The 16,843-nt window shown below is 45.0% G+C and overlaps 1 protein-coding gene across 23 annotated transcripts in view; it reads left to right on the top strand.

The window, feature by feature from the left end:
- Nucleotides 1-16,843, top strand: part of LOC123605856 (protein shisa-9-like) — a 153,980-nt gene that overhangs the window by 11,844 nt on the left and 125,293 nt on the right. For 16 of the 23 annotated variants that reach the window (XR_006715942.1, XR_006715943.1, XR_006715936.1 and 13 more), the window contains exon 2: nucleotides 16,408-16,482. Coding sequence is in view for 4 of the 23 variants with exons in the window: in XM_045493518.1 (XP_045349474.1) it covers nucleotides 16,408-16,463 (56 nt within the window). In the remaining 19 variants the exon portion in view is untranslated. Of the gene's footprint in view, nucleotides 1-9,026; nucleotides 9,147-16,407; nucleotides 16,483-16,843 lie in introns of those variants that run through there. The other 7 variants (XR_006715953.1, XR_006715952.1, XR_006715951.1 and 4 more) reach the window with 1 other exon arrangement.

Raw genomic sequence — 16,843 nt, 5'->3', positions numbered from 1 at the left:
CAGAAGCTTTTTATCTTCATAAGGTCCCAGTAGTTCATTTTTGCTTTTAATTCCCTTGCCTTTGGGGATGTGTCAAGTAAGAAATTGCTATGGCTGAGGTCAGAGAGGTCTTTTCCTGCTTTCTCCTCTAGGGTTTGGATGGTTTCCTGTCTCACATTCAGGTCCTTTATCCATTTTGAGTTTATTTTTGTGAATGGTGTGAGAAAGTGGTCTAGTTTCAATCTTCTGCATGTTGCTATCCAGTTCTCCCAGCAACATTTGTTAAAGAGACTGTCTTTTTTCCATTGGATATTCTTTCCTGCTTCATCAAAGATTAGTTGGCCATACATTTGTGGGTCTAGTTCTGGGGTTTCTATTCTATTCCATTGGTCTATGTGTCTGTTTTTGTGCCAATACCATGCTGTCTTGATGATGACAGCTTTGTAGTAGAGGCTAAAGTCTGGGATTGTGATGCCTCCTGCTTTGGTCTTCTTCTTCAAAATTACTTTGGCTATTCGGGGCATTTTGTGGTTCCATATGAATTTCAGGATTGCTTGTTCTAGTTTCGAGACGAATGCTGGTGCAATTTTGATTGGGATTGCATTGAATGTGTAGATAGCTTTGGGCAAAGAGATTCAGTGGACCACGTCACTGACCTTCAGACATCGCTGGGTCTCAACAGGTATTCTCAGAGCCCTATTTCTCCATCTCTAGATTTTGTGTGCTTCCTTCATCTTATTTTAAAAAAAAAACCCTTTTTTTTTAATGTTTATGTGTGTGTGTGTGTGTGTGTGTGTGTGTGTGTGACAGAGAGAGAGAGAGAGAGAGAGAGAGAGAGAGAGAGAAAGCGCATGAGCAGGGGAAGGGCAGAGAGAGAGAGAGGGAGATCCAGAATCGGAAGCAGGCTCCAGGCTCCCAACTGCCAGCCCAGAGCCGCATACAGGCCTTGAACCTGAGAACTGTGAGATCATGACCTGAGTCGGAGTCGAATGCTTAACCCACAGAGCCACGCAGGAGCCCTCTCATCCTAATTTTAAGATAGGCTTTTTGCCTGGGCTGGCAGCCCTAATGCAGCATGTCCTTAACTTGTAGACCCCAGAGAATGGGACAGCTGTAGTTCTCCACAAGGTTGGAAGAAACCTTAGAGAGGTCTGTGATTGGTCTCCGATAGCATGCCGGTCCCTGCACCAATCACGTTGGCCAGGCCGAGTGGTGCTCTGACAGATCACTCTGGATCACATATTCACTGCCGGCCGTGGGAAGAGTCAAGTACATCCAAATCTCACAGACAGTACAGGACCCCCTTCCAGCAGGTGTGTGTTTGTGTACATGGTGTATTTGAGTGGGAGTTCTTCAAAAGACGAGTTTGTAAACAGACAACAACCATAATGAAAAACCCTCCACGCCCCTGATTCTAATCTGTATTGTTCCTGGTTTGGGTATATGATTGTTTATATCTACTTGGCTGCCTCAAACCCTTCGTGAAATGCGGTGGGATAAGTAAATGATAAGATGTGTAACATGACTGAAAAGACACATCAGCGCATCTCTCCTTACAAAAGGAGGGTGGGGTTGGCAGAGAGAGCCGTCATGGCCAACCTAGTACCAAACTGAGCTGTGGAATGTGCTGCCAGTGGAAAGCTTATCTCTGACCTCCTTCAGAATACCATTCCGTGATGGGTGTGCTTGTTTAAACAATGACCCCACCTCCATTCGTGGATGTTGACGAGGGACTCATGATAAAGCAAATACCATTTCCTAGATTGAGAACCAAAGCGGACGAGGAAGACACCAGCCCAGGTTTCACATCTCAAAATTCTCGGTTTGGTTTTTGCCATTCTCTCTTCTTCCTCTCTTACAGGGTCTCTCAGCCTTGACTTCTTTTTTTTTTTTTTTTTTTTAATTTTTTTTTTCAACGTTTATTTATTTTTGGGACAGAGAGAGACAGAGCATGAACGGGGGAGGGGCAGAGAGAGAGGGAGACACAGAATCGGAAACAGGCTCCAGGCTCTGAGCCATCAGCCCAGAGCCTGACGTGGGGCTCGAACTCCCGGACCGTGAGATCGTGACCTGGCTGAAGTCGGACGCTTAACCGACTGCGCCACCCAGGCGCCCCTTTTTTTTTTTTTTTAATGTTTATTTATTATTATTTTTTTTAATTTTTTTTTCAATGTTTATTTATTTTTGGGACAGAGAGAGACAGAGCATGAACAGGGGAGGGTCAGAGAGAGAGGGAGACACAGAATCGGAAACAGGCTCCAGGCTCTGAGCCATCAACCCAGAGCCTGACGCGGGGCTCGAACTCACGGACCGCGAGATCGTGACCTGGCTGAAGTCGGACGCTTAACCGACTGCGCCACCCAGGCGCCCCTGTTTTTTTTTTTTAATGTTTATTTATTTTTGAGAGTCAGAGGGGGTAGGGAGGGGCAGAGAGAGAGAGAGAGAGATGAGACAGAGGATCCAAAGCAGTCTCTAAGCTGTCAGCTGAGAGCCTGATGCAGGGCTCAGACTCACGAAGCATCAGATCATGACCTGAGGCGAAGTCAGATGCTCAACCGACTAAGCCACCCAGTGGCCCTGACCCTTTTGACATCTTAAGCCAGATAATTCTTTGTTGTGGGAGCTGCCCTGTACATTGTACAGGGTTTAGCAACATCCTTAACCTCTATCCACTAGATGCCAGTTACACACCCACTCCCCAATTATGACAACTAAAAATGTCTCCAGAAATTGCCAGATGTCCCCGGGGGTCAGGGTTGGGGGGGGGGGGGCAAAGTCATCCTGATTGAACCCAGTACTCCATTAGAATGTGGCTTCTGAGAGAAGGGAACATATGTGACTTGGCCACTGTTGAACGCCTCTACCTAGCACATTGTCTGGAACTTAGTAAGTGCTCCATGAATATATATATTTTTTCCCAGTAAATCTTTGTTGACTGAATGAACTGGCCCACTTTGAATTCATGTCTAGGTGCTCTTGGCCTCCAAGCAGCCACATTTCTTCGTGTTAAGGGAACCAAAATCAGCAATTTGTGTAAAGTCTCACCTTGTTTCAGGTGTATGACAAACAATAAACATTAGCTCCTGGCATTACCGTGATTATGACCATCTCCTTCCTGGAATGGTGCTTAGCCCAAAGCCATGTGGTTATTTTGTGCTGAAAATCATCACTGTTTCTTGAACCACAGGGAGGGACTCAGTTGAACTACTGGAGAATGGGAGAGCAGCAGACATCAAGGGGGTGTCTGAAGGACTTTTGGGGGAGTTCTCTGTGAAATGACATGGCCATGGGCTTTTCTTAGAGCCAGAGATCTTTTACTAGAGAGCAAGTGTGGAACTTAAACGGTTTCTTATTTCGGAAGAGCATTGCACTCTCTGAGCCTGGTGTTTGGAAGTTGTAGGACCTTTTTCAGTGTCAACATGCCTGGGGAGCCACCATGGCCTGATGTCCCCAGAAGCGGATTCTGAGACAAGGATTTGAGGGCAAGTCATGTTTTTAGGAGGGAATCCCAGAAAACACTGTTAAGTGTTTCAAGGTAACAAGGTAGGGAAGCCATTGTGTCAGGCCACTTACCACCTGGGTGACTGGTCCTGCTGGGGACTCGGAGAGCAGGAGGTGCCTTCAGAGTCATTGCATCTGAGAGGCAGGGAAGGTGGGGAGTTGAGCCACCAAGTTCTAGTTCAGCACTGGTCAAGGGCTGCTTCCAGAGCCACTGGTGCTCTGGCACTTCTGGGTTGCCTTGTGTGGGAACCAAGCATGTTCTCCAAACAGGGCGAAAGTTACCAGGCAGAAGGTCGCAGGTGTTTGCAGCTGGTGGCACTGGCTGGAGAGGTGGGTGCTGACAGGTTGCTGGCAAGGCACTGACAATATCTGCTGTGGGACATTTGGTGGACAGGAGTGATGGTGCTAAAATCCTACAGCATATAAAGGAGACCCTCACAAGGAAGCATCATCCCACCCTGAATAGACATCCCTCTGGGAAACATGATAAATGAAAATGGATATTTCCTTTCTCCTTTGGATTCCGGCAAGAAAGAACCGTTTCTGTTGTTTCATTTTATAAAAACAATAACTGGTATTTTTTCCTGGTTATTAATGGCATAGTTGCTCCGTGTAGAAAATGCAAAGTACAAGAAGAAAATCCCTGAAACACATACAACTTACTGCATCTCATTTTTATTCCCTTTATAGGCAGTAGAAGTCATGGCTAGAAAAAACGGAGTTGAAAGGCAGTCTTGGGTTCAAACCAAAGTCCCAAACTTACTAGCTGTGTGGCCTCGAACAAGCTAGTTAATGTCTCTAAGCCTTAGTTTCCCCAACTGAAAAATGGGGGTAATGATATAGGGTTGTTTTGAGAATTAAACGAGATAGTTTAGAGAGTATTTGGTTTATAAGTAAGCACTCATCAAATAGGGTATCTCCTTTTAGAAATGAGAATAATATCAGCTCGTCTTTATGAATTAAAATTCTTCATATTCTCTTTCCGTGTTGTGTGTTTTGTTTTGTTTAGAATTATTTCATTAGTCTTTTCTTAAGACCTAAGACGTTTCACAAACATTATTTTATTTATTTATTTTTAAAGTTTTTATTTTATTTTGATTTGATTTGATTTTTTTTTTAATTTACATCCAAATTAGTTAGCATATAGTGAAACAATGATTTCAGGAGTAGATTCCTTAATGCCCCTTACCCATTTAGCCCATCCCCCCTCCCACAACCCCTCCAGTAACCCTCAGTTTGTTCTCCATATTTATGAGTCTCATCTGTTTTGTCCCCCTCCCTGTTTGTATATTATTTTTGTTTCCCTTCCCTTATGTTCATCTGTTTTGGCACTTAAAGTCCTCATATGAGTGAAGTCATATGATTTTTGTCTTTCTCTGACTGACAAATTTCACTTAGCATAATACCCTCCAGTTCCATCCACATAGTTGCAAATGGCAAGATTTCATTCTTTTTGACTGCCAAGTAATACTCCATTGTATATATATACACCACATCTTCTTTATCCATTCATCCATCGATGGACATTTGGGCTCTTTCCATACTTTGGCTATTGTTGATAGTGTTGCTCTAAACATGGGGGTGCATGTGTCCCTTCGAAACAGCGCACCAGTATCCCATGGATATGTGCCTAGTAGTGCAATTGCTGGGTCATAAGGTAGTTCTATTTTTAGTTTTTTGAGGAACCTCCATACTGTTTTCCAGAGTGGCTGCACCAGCTTGCATTCCCACCAATGATGCAAAAGAGATCCTCTGTCTCCGCATCCTCACCAACATCTGTTGTTGCCTGAGTTACTAATGTTAGCCATTCTGACAGGTATAAGGTGGTATCTCATTGTGGCTTTGATTTGTATTTCCCTGACGATGAGTGATGTTGAGCATTTTTTCATGTGTCGGTTGGCCATATGGATGTCTTCTTTGGAGAAGTGTCTATTCATGTCTTTTGCCCATTTCTTCACTGGATTATTTGTTTTTTGGGTGTTGAGTTTGATAAGTTCTTTATAGATTTTGTATACTAACCCTTTATCTGACATGTCATTTGCAAATATCTTCTCCCATTCTGTCAGTTGCCTTTTAGTTTTGCTGATTATTTCCTTCGCTGTGCAGAAGCTTTTTATTTTGATGAGGTCCCCGTAGTTCATTTTTGCTTTTGTTTTCCTTGCCTCTGGAGACGTGTTGAGTAAGAAGTTGCTGTGGCCAAGATCAAAGAGGTTTTTGCTTGCTTTCTCCTTGAGGATTTTGATGGCTTCCTGTCTTACATTGAGGTCTTTCATCCACTTTGAGTTTATTTTTGTGTATGGTGTAAGAAAGTGGTCCAGGTTCATTCTTCTGCATGTCGCTGTCCAGTTTTCCCAGCACCACTTGCTGAGGAGACTGTCTTTATTCCATTGGATATTCTTTCCTGCTTTGTCAAAGGTTAGTTGGCCATACTTTGTGGGTCCATTTCTGGGTTGTCTGTTCTGTTCCATTGACCTGAGTGTCTGTTCTTGTGCCAGTACCTTACTGTCTTGATGATTACAGCTTTGTAGTATAGCTTGAAGTCTGGGATTGTGATGCTTCCAGCTTTGGTTTTCTTTTTCAAGATCGCTTTGGCGATTCAGGGTCTTTTCTGGGTCCATACACATTGTAGGATTATTTGTTCTAGCTCTGTGAAGAATGCTGATGTTACTTTGATTGGGATTGCATTGAATATGTAGATTGCTTTGGGTATTATCGACATTTTAACAATATTTGTTCTTCCTCTCCAGGAGCATGGAATCTTTTTCCATTTTTTTGGTGTCTTCTTCAATTTCTTTCATAAGCTTTCTATAGTTTTCAGTGTATAGATTTTTCACCTCTTTGGTTAGATTTATTCCTGGGTATTTTATGGTTTTTTTGCAACTGTAAATGGGATCAATTCCTTGATTTCTCTTTCTGTCACTTTATTGTTGGTGTATAGGAATGCAACTGATTTCTGTGCATTGATTTTATATACTGCAACTTTGCTGAATTAATGAATCAATTCTAGCAGTTTTTTGGTGAAATATATTGGGTTTTCCATATAGAGTATCATGTCATCTGTGAAGAGTGAAAGTGTGACCTCCTCCTGGCTGATTTGGATGCCTTTTATTTCTTTGTGTTGTCTGATTGCAGAGGCTAACACTTCCAATACTATGTTGAATAACAGTGGCAAGAGTAGAAATCCCTGTCTTGTTCCTGACCTTAGGGGGAAAGCTGTCAGTTTTTCCCCATTGAGGATGATATTAGCGTTGGGTCATTCATATATAGCTTTCATGATCTCGAGGTATACTCCTTCTATCCCTACTTTCTTGAAGGTTTTATCAAGAAAGGATGCTGTATTTTGTCAAATGCTTTCTCTGCATCTATTGAGAGGATCATATGGTTCTTGTCCTTTCTTTTATTGATGTGATGAATCACAACGATTGTTTTGCAGATATTGAACCAGTCCTGCCTCCCAGGTATAAATCCCACTTGGTCATGGTGAATAATTTTTTCAATGTATTGTTGGATCCAGTTGGCTAATATCTTGAGGATTTTTGCATCCATGTTCATCAAGGAAATTGTTCTATAGTTCTCCTTTTTAATGGGGTCTCTGTCTGGTTTTGGAATCAAGGAAATGCTGGCTTCATAGAAAGAGTTTGGAAGTTTTCCTTCCATTTCTATTTTTTGGAACACCTTCAAGAGAATAGGTGTTAACTCTTCCTTAAATGTTTGGTAGAATTCCCCTGGAAAGCCGTTTGGCCCTGGACTCTTGTTTTTGGGGAGATTTTTGATTACTAATTCGATTTCCTTACTGGTTATGGGTCGGTTCAAATTTTCTATTTCTTCCTGTTTCAGTTTTGGTAGTGTATTTGTTTCTAGGAATTTGTCCATTTCTTCCAGATTGCCCATTTTATTGGCATATAATTGCTCATAATATTCTATTATTGTTTTTATTTCTGTTGTGTTGGTTGTGATCTCTCCTCTTTCATTCTTGATTTTACTTATTTGGGTCCTTTCCTTTTTCTTCTTGATCAAACTGGCTAGTGGTTTATCAATTTTGTTAATTCTTTCAAAGAACTGGCTTCTGGTTTCATTGATCTGTTCTACTGTTTTTTTGGTTTCGATAGCATTAATTTCTGCTCTAATCTTTATTATTTCCTGTCTTCTGCTGGTTTTGGGTTTTATTTGCTGTTCTTTTTCCAGCTCCTTAGGGCCTAAGGTTAGGTTGTGTATCTGAGATCTTTCTTCCTTCTTTAGGAAGGCCTGGATTGCTATATACTTTCCTCTTATGGCCATCTTTGCTGTGTCCCAGAGGTTTTGGGTTGTGGTGCTATCATTTTCATTGACTTCCATATACTTTTAATTTCCTCCTTAAGTGCTTCATTAGCCCATTCATTCTTTAGTAGGATGTTCTTCAGTCTCCAAGTATTTGTTACCTTTCCAAATTTTGTCTTGTGGTTGATTTCGAGTTTCATAGCGTTGTGGTCTGAAAATATGCACAATATGATCTCGATCTTTTTATACTTACTTAGGGCTGATTTGTGTCCCAGTATATGATCTATTCTGGAGAACGTTCCATGTGCACTGGAAAAGAATGTATATTCTGCTGCTTTAGGATGAAATGTTCTGAATATATCTGTTAAGTCCATCTGGTCCAGTGTGTGATTCAAAGCCATTGTTTCCTTGTTGATTTTTTGATTGGATGATCTGTCCATTGCTGTGAGTGGGGTATTGAAGTCTCCTACTATTATGGTATTACTATCGATCAGTTTCTTTAAGTTTGTGATTAATTGATTTACATATTTGGGTGCTCTCACATTTGGTGCATAAATGTTTACAACTGTTAGGTCTTCTTGGTGGATAGACCCCTTGATTATGATATAATGCCCTTCTGCATCTCTTGATACAATCTTTATTTTAAAGTTTACGTAGTCTTATATAAATATGGCTACTCTGGCTTTCTTTTGTTGACTATTAATTAGCATGATAGATAGTTCTCCATCCCCTTATTTTCAATCTGAAGGTGTCTTTAGGTCTAAAGTGGTTCTTTTGTAAACAGCATATAGATGGATCTTGTTTTCTTATCCATTCTGTTACCTTATGTCTTTTGATTGGAGCATTTAGTCCATTGATGTTTAGAGTGAGTACTGAAAGATATGAATTTATTGCCATTATGATGCTTGTAGAGTTGGAGTTTCTGATGGTATTCTGTGGTCCTTTCTGATCTTTGTTGCTTTTGGTATTTATTTGTTTATGTATATATTTTTTCATCTTTTCTACCCTCAGAGAGTCCCCCTTAAAATTTCTTGCAGGGCTGGTTTAGTGGTCACAAATTCCTTTAATATTTGTTTGTCTGGGAAACTTTTTATCTTTCCTTCTATTTTGAATGACAGCCTTGCTGGATAAAGAATTTGTGATGGCATATTTTTCTGATTCAGCACACTGAATATATCCTGCCACTCCTTTCTGGCCTGCCAAGTTCTGTGGATAGGTCTGCTGCAAACCTGATCTGTCTTCCCTTGTATGTTAGGGACTTTTTTTCACTTGCTGCTTTCATGATTCTCTCCTTGCCTGAGTATTTTGTGCATTTGACTATGATATGCCTTGTTGATGGTCGGTTTTCTGTTGAATCTAATGGGGGTCCTCTGTGCTTCCTGGATTTTGGTGTCCATGTCTTTCCCCAGGTAAGAAAGTTTTCCGCATGATTTGCTCAATAACACTTCTACTCCTATTTCTCTCTCTTCCTCTTCTGGGACCCCTATGATTCTCATGTCGTTCCTTTTTAACGAGTCACTGATTTCTCTGATTCTTAAATCATGCTCTTTTGCGTTAATCTCCCTCTTTTTTTCTGCTTCATTATTCTCTATGTTTGTCTTCTTTATCGCTGATTCTGTTCTGACACATCCGTCCTTGCCGCCGTGGCATCCATCCGTGATTGCAGCTCAGTTAAAGCATTTTTAATTTCATTCTGGCTATTTTTTTTCTTCTTTTATCTCTGAAGAAAGGGATTCTGATCTATTTTCGAGTCCAGCTAGTATTCTTATTATCATGATTGTAAATTCTATTTCAGACATCTTGCTTGTATCTGTGTTGGTTAAATCCCTGGCTGTTGTTTCTTTGTGCTCTTTCTTTTGGGGTGAATTCCTTCATTCTGTCGTTTTGAAGGGAGAAAAGGAATTAATGAGGTAGAAAAATTGAAATTAAAAACATTAAAATTTTAAAAATATTAAAATTAAAAATTACACACATACACACAAATCGAATAGATGATGTTAGATCATAGGTGTGTTTTGGTCTGGGTGTTGAAAGTGGTTTGACAGATTAGAGAAAATAAAAGGGGGAGAAAAAAAAGGAAATCATTTGAGAATTTGAAAAAATGAATACACTGAAGTAGACTAAAATGATATGATGGGGTTAAAATAGAACTTTAAAAAATATACACAAAAGTGAAGAATATAGTAGAAAAATTTAAAGAAAAATATTTTTAATAAAAATTAAAAATAAGTATGAATTTCTTCTTTTTCTGTATTCAAGAAAAAAGAAATGAAAAAGAGAAAAAATATTAAAAAAAAGAAAAAAGAAATCATTTAAAATTTGAAAAAGTGAATACACTGTAGTAGACTAAAATAAAATGATGGAAGTAAAATGGAATTTGAAAAAATTTACATAAAAGCAAAAAATATAGTAAAAAAATTAAGGAAAAAGTATTTTTTAATAGAAATTGAAAGTAGAAATGAAGTTTTTCTATTTCTGCATTCAAGAAAAAGAAAAGAAATGAAAAACACAGGCAAGGGAACAGCATGTACAAAGTCCTGAAGCAGGGGGAAGGACAGAGTGGCCCAGGCTCTGAAATGACAGCAGCCACGTGACCCGGGGCTGGTGTCCCTTCACATCGCTGGTTCTCAAACCCTCATTAGTAAAAGGGCAGAATCAGACTAGTTCGTGTCTGGGTCCCTTCCAAGAAAGGGGGTTGGCTTAAACATTAAGCAGGCTCATATGAGCTGTCATATCGTTACCTTATCCTCTGGGTGTCTGGGAGTCCCCTTGGTCACCAGCTGCTGGATTGGAGCCCCAGAAGGGCAGCTCTGTACTGATTCTAGAGGCACAGCCAAGTTCACCCCTGAGCCCGGCCCAGGATTGGTTCTGTTGCTGCACTTCATCCAGTCTGCTGAGGGTCTCGCTGTGGGTATGACCTGCACGATTACATGATGGATTTTGCAAAATTCTGTTAGGATTATTTCCCATCCTTGCTCAGAGCCAGATGTTTGACCAAAAGGTAGAGAGGGCTGAAAGGAAAATCTCTGAAACAGGCCTCTGACAGCAGCACAGGCTTGCAGGCTAGATCGGCCTGCTCTCCCAATGTCCTCGGCTGCTTGGTACCTTCCAGGCATACAGTAGGCCTTAACTGTGGAGTGGATGGTGTTAGACAGCATTTCCTTAGCGGCTTCGTTCTACACATACTTCTCTTTAAGAGGTCATAATGAAACTCAATGTAGGATTAATATTTTGCTTTTTATCCACCCAGTATTAATTTGTAAGTTTGTCTTCACACTGCTGAGAAACTCTTAAATGTCATTTAAGATGTTCAAGATCCCACTGGGTCATGTGTGGAACTGCTGAGTCACTATATTGTATGCCCGAAGCTAATGAAACACTATGTTAATTGTACCGGAATTAAAATTAAAAACTTAAAAAAAAAAAAAATGTTCAAGATCTGAAACGTTAAGACGTTCAAGTCTAAACCACCGAAGAGCTGAGGTCAGCTCCAGTGTCAGCTCGGTGTGGATGAACACGTCCCCTGTCGCCCACAGCCCGTGAGGAAGGGGTGGGTGTTTTCTCTCACTTTCCTCTCAGATGTGTGGCAAAGACTCTCAGGTTATTGTGGGGAGAGGCGCCAGGCACCTGCCAAGGCCCCGAGAAAGCCTGCCGTCCACGGGCACATCGTGCTGGGGTGTCCGAGGACTGGGAGATGGCGGTCAGAACGGAGAGTACCTGAGTCTCCGCCATCCCGTGCCCCACACTTCCTCATGGGGTCTGCCCTGTCTCCGTTCTCCTTGGACCGTTTTTGCTCTCTCATGCCCTCTCCCCTTTTGGCCCCAGCTGCGCGGCCTTCTTACCAGCCGGTGCTTTTCGCTGGGCCTCCGCTGAAACCCCTGAGAGGAGCCAGCTGGTGGGCCCGGCATCTCCTTTCCCTCAGGTGACCATCTGTGGTCCCAGCGGCCAGCGGGTGGGGTTCGGTACTTCGCTGTTGTCCCCTGAACACGGTGCACATGGCGGCTTGCAGAGAGCAGAGGGGCCTGACGCCCATCTGGGACCACGTGGCTTCCAGCTGGTGACCCAGCACCCCACTCACCTTGTCGCCCTCCCCACCGGGCAGGCCTTTCTGCTGGGCTGTCAGGTGCCTGATCTGGGCACGCTGTCTTGTTTACGGCAGCCCCTTCCTCTCTGGGCTGGGGGCTGGGCGTTGGCTGCTCCTGGGGCACTGCCGTGTGCTGTCCTCCGTGCTGGGGTGGGGTTTTGCACAACCGACCGCTCCTTCTCCCTCTGTGGGTTTCAGTGTGTCCAGGGAATGCAGCCTCTGGCCGGCCTCTGGCATCCTTGTGGGAAGGCCTCCCCACTGGCAGCTTTCCCCCTGCCCCACCTCTGCCTGTCCACTTTCCAGACCTGGAGGCTTCATCTTGTCACTATCGGGGGACCCCGAGCTCCAGCTTATCTCCATTATTCTCATCAGACATGCGTGCGTGAACTGTCTGCTAACTTTTTAGTTTACTGTGGTGACAAAGCTGCCAGGAGTCCCGGGAGCCTGTGACAGCCTCAGGGGCAGACGCTCCCTGGGTAGAAGTTGCATAGGAAGACAGATTATGCTCGGGCTGCAGAAGATCTGAAAGTCAGAATCGGGCAGAGTTGATCTGCTGCCCGATTGGAAGGCCAGGTGGCATCGAGTCCCTCTTGGCCTGACCCCCGTTTCCTTGGGAGGTTTGCGGGCCCGTGGTGCCCGGACTCACCTGTCAGGGAGGCCTTTCCCTGGGCGGCTCTGAGTGCATGCTGTCAGCATTTCTGCCCCAGACTCTTTTGCTTCTGCTCACTTCTGACTGTTCTCCCTTCCGATTGCCACCCTTCTACTTGAGCGAGGTTAACATACTCTCATTATGGCTGGGGAGCCATTTTGTGTCTTTAATGACAGCTTTGGACGCAGATGGTTCTACCCTTGGGAGACCTTTCCATCATCTTTGAAAGTGTTGGTGTTTGTAGTGTCACTGCCCTTGGGGGCATTCAGAGGAAGACGGAGGGAGGCACGTGGAGGAGGAGAAGGAGTGTTTTTGGTGGCTAAATCTGGAGAGGGAGAAGGTGGCAGAGAAGGGGACTCTGGACAGAGAAGTATTGTCCTGATTCTTGGACGAGGAGACTCTGGCTTAGGGGGCTGTGCTTTGGAGCTGGGGTTAGAGGCTCAGAAAAGGAAGACACCAGGCAGGTCACATGGGACCAGGATGTGGGATTAGATGCAGTCATTGCTCTGAGCGTGTCTCTTACCTGCAACATAGTAAAGCACATTTACCATTTCTTTGAAGCTGCAAGGGAGAAGTCCCAGAGTCCTTTCAACTGAGAATACTAAACAGAGGTGAACAAAACACCCATTTCTACCCATTGCACACATGAAAATGTTACTGCTGCTTTCATTGAGGGTCCTGGGGTTAGTGTTGGGTCTTAGCAACTTCAGAGTCAGTTTCTTCCTTCCTTGCTTCCTTCCTTCCTTCCTTTCTTAAGTTTATTTATTTATGGGGGGGGCACACAGGTGGGGGAGAGGCAGAGAGAGAGAGAGAATTCCAAGCAGGCTCTGTATTGTCAGTGCAGAGCCCGACGCGGGGCTTGAACTCATGAACTGTGAGATCATGATCTGAACCGAAATCAAGAGTCAGACGCTTAACTGACTGAGCCACCCAGGTACGCCTCCCCCCCCCCCCCGCCCCCTTGCCCAGGGTCTGTTTCTGAGGGCTTGTTTTTTCATTTGAAACCTTGGGTCCTCAAACCTTCATTTACCCGGTTCTTCAACTTCTTGTCCTGCATTGGGTCTTGGGGGTTGCTTGTTGAGGTCGAGGCTCTGTTGTAGCGCCGCTTTGATCTGAAATCGTTGATCTGGGAAATTGGCTTCCAGAGGGTAGTGTTAGTGTTGGGAATGTCAGGACTCTGTGGTGCCCCCGGACCTGCACTGTGTGTGGTCCCCACACCACTCGTGAGGGTCGTGTGCCACTCAGGGGTCATGATTTTCTTTATGCAACAGTGGGTGTCCCGCTCTATACCAGCACTGTGCTGGGCTCTGGGGGGATCCGGAGGTGAGCCCTCCCCACCCCCAGAGTTTTGCATGCAAGGAGGGGACAAGGGACATCAACAGCTCTCCCTGCTTCTATCCGGGCCCCCACCCTGGCATTCTTCTTATAACAACTGGAGTGATGTCTTAGAATATAAATCAGATTGCATCATTCCCTTGCTCCAAACCCTTCTAGTGCACTGAGGATAAAATCAAGAACCCTCACTGTGGCCACCGAGGCCCCAGCTTGCCCCACAGCCTGATCCCCTCCTTACGCCCCAGCCACACCAGCCAGCTTCTCCTTCCTTGAACTGAGCCCACAGCCATCTCTCTCCTCCCACCTCCTGCAGCCTGTGTGCATCCTTCAGGTGGCAGCCCAAGTGTCACATACAGAGGGCTCTTCCACCCCCTCCCCAGGCAAGCTGGGCCTCCTGTTCACACTGCCATAAACCTCGTGTGTCCCCATGCCCTGATCTCAGCTTGGAACTATGTATTTGTGTAATTACATGGCGATGCCCATCCCCCTGCTAGTCTTTGAGGTCCTTGAGGGCCGGGTCGTGTCTGCCCTGGTTCCAGTGTGACACTGACCCTGACCAGAGCCAGGCCCGCAGTATGGACTCAGGAAGCCTGTGCTGAGTGGGTGAGCAGTGGGTGGACCAAGTATGTGGGGGTGGGGCATGCCAACGGGAGTGGACACCTGGCAGTTGGAAAAATGATATCCAGGTGGGGACACGATATCGACAGAGGAATAGGGCAGGGAGTTCAAGGATGCATAGAGAGAGAGGCATGTAGCCCACATCAGCTGTGTGAGAGATCACAAAGCGGGAAAGGGCTTAGCTCTGGCTCTGGACAGAGTGAGGTTCAGACACTCACACATCAGCTTGTGATCTTGGATAGGTCATTGAACTCCTCCAGGGCCATCTCCTTATCTGTAAAAGTAAGATAATAGTAGAGTGCACCTCCAAGGGCACCTTGAGGGTGAGTGAGGCAGCCTGAGTGGCTATGCTCATGCTCCTGTGCTGTGGTGGGAAATCGCTGGGCTGAGTAGGCATGGTGTCTGGAATGCTGGAGGGTGATGTGGGCCTTTACTCCAGCCATGGATTTCTGCTGTGTATGTTGGAGTCCCCATTTTTGGTTCGGGGGTCGGGGGGGTGAAATATAATAGCTTTGAGTGGGTTGGACTAGCAGGGGTGAGGCAGAACCGTGGGGGCTCCTGCAGGAGACCCCTGGAAGGTATTGAGCCTCAGCACTAGGATGGCAGTGGAGATGACTGTGGGCAAGGAGTGGGTGATAATGAGGTGGAACTGGCAGGTCTGGGGCTCCCCAAGCTCCATGATGGAGGGAGGAGGGTGCCTCACTCTAAGGGGAGATGGCCCAGTGGAGAGGGTGACACAAGGGAGCAGTTTTGACATCACAATCAGTTGGTAGGCCCTGTAGGGTGGCCTGGTAGAGCTTTCAGGCAGGCATCTAGCACCGTGGGACAAGGGTTCTGGATTGAGGTCTCAGCCGGAGTTGCATGCCTGGGACTTGTCCTCTTTACACAGCTGGGGGCTGGGGTCAAAACCCTGTTGGATTTGCCAAGGGGGACGGAGGCCTGTGAGCTGCGGTCCAGAGGCACTGTCACAAAGGAAGCAGAAAAGATGAAGGTGGGGGGTGGGGGATGATGATGGCTATGGCGGTGGTGGGAACCTGTGGTAGGCAGGCTGGGCTGTAGGGTGACATTTCCCCTTCAAACTTCTTTTAAAAAGCAGGAGCGAGTGGAATAGCTTGATGGGGATGGCAGGGTAGAAGAAAAGGTGACAAAACGTTTTCTCATTAGGATCACCCAAGTGCAACCCCTGTAAGAACTGGGGACATCTCCAGCAGGATGAAACTCTGGCCAAAATAGGAGGAAAGACAGGGAGGAGGCTGCGTAGCTTAGAGCAATGAGATGTGCTCCCTTCCACCTCTGCCCCGTCCCCACATCCACGCCTGGTTCTACCGTGGGTGTCGACAAGCCAGAAATTTCTCCACTGAGCAAGTGTCAACCACGGTTGACTCCGACCTTAATGTCACCATCCAGCCCAAGGGGCCCTGGATTTGCACTTTTTTTCTGAAAAGAGACTTGAACAGCAGCAATTACATTTATGAAAGTCTTTAGTGCCTCTGGAGATTATTTGTGGCCTCGCTTGTTCTGAATGCCTTTCCCCCACACCACTCTGTGTAGGGAGGTGGCTTTTTAGAAGGCAGCAGGGCCTGGATTTTGATGCAGACACTGTCAGTGATGGGACTGTGCTGCCCCTTTGTGTCTGTCATAAGCCACTACAGTGAGAGCAGTTTTGTCTAACAGAAAGCTGATTATTATTGCCTGATCCTGAGGCTGGCTCTGAATATGGACTTCACGCATAATTCCAGATGGCTCAAGGTCAAAAAGGTTAAGTGGGAGGTTGGGGCCTATCAGTGACTGGTGCCAAATCTGAGATTCTGGCCAAAAGAACGAAAGAAGTAGCAGATTAAAATCCAGCGTGCAGGCCAGGAAACATTTGTAAGTCGACTGATGTAGAGAGGAGCCAGTGTCCGCAACGTGTCCTTGCCGCATGGAGAAAATGAAATGAAAACAGACTGCTGACTTTCTTTCTACCACTGCTCTCTGTGCACAGATGACCCCTCGGAAGCCTGGAGAACAGGACAGGACTGGTGGACCACGTTCTCCTAGAGCCTGGGCTCAGGTACAGGTTAGTATTCAGAAACCAAATTGCCTTTGGGATTGAGTTGTCCTGTTCGCAGCTGTGCCTTTTATTCTTTTTTGAAGGTAGGAGTGCACCTGCCAGGATTCAAGGTCAAGGCCTTATTTCACATTCATGTTCAGGTTTAGAATGGGAAGTTGCCAAGGGCGTCAGAGTGTGAGGAACAGTGTTTTACCAAACTTCATTTGTGTACCTCCTTTACTTTTTATGTTTAGGGGCCATATCTGGGTACCTCTTCTAACATCATTTACTGGATTTTAACATTTGGTCACAATATTACACAAGTTTAATATTACGTAATACTTGAGCCACTTAGCTCTCACGTGTTTGAGAAGTGCTTCGACCAGAA

The sequence above is a fragment of the Leopardus geoffroyi genome, chromosome A2, assembly GCF_018350155.1.
Source record: "Leopardus geoffroyi isolate Oge1 chromosome A2, O.geoffroyi_Oge1_pat1.0, whole genome shotgun sequence".
NCBI classification, from domain to species: domain Eukaryota; kingdom Metazoa; phylum Chordata; class Mammalia; order Carnivora; family Felidae; genus Leopardus; species Leopardus geoffroyi.
The sequence above is the reverse complement of the archived record's forward strand: the minus strand, read 5'-3'. Positions and strand labels throughout refer to the sequence as shown.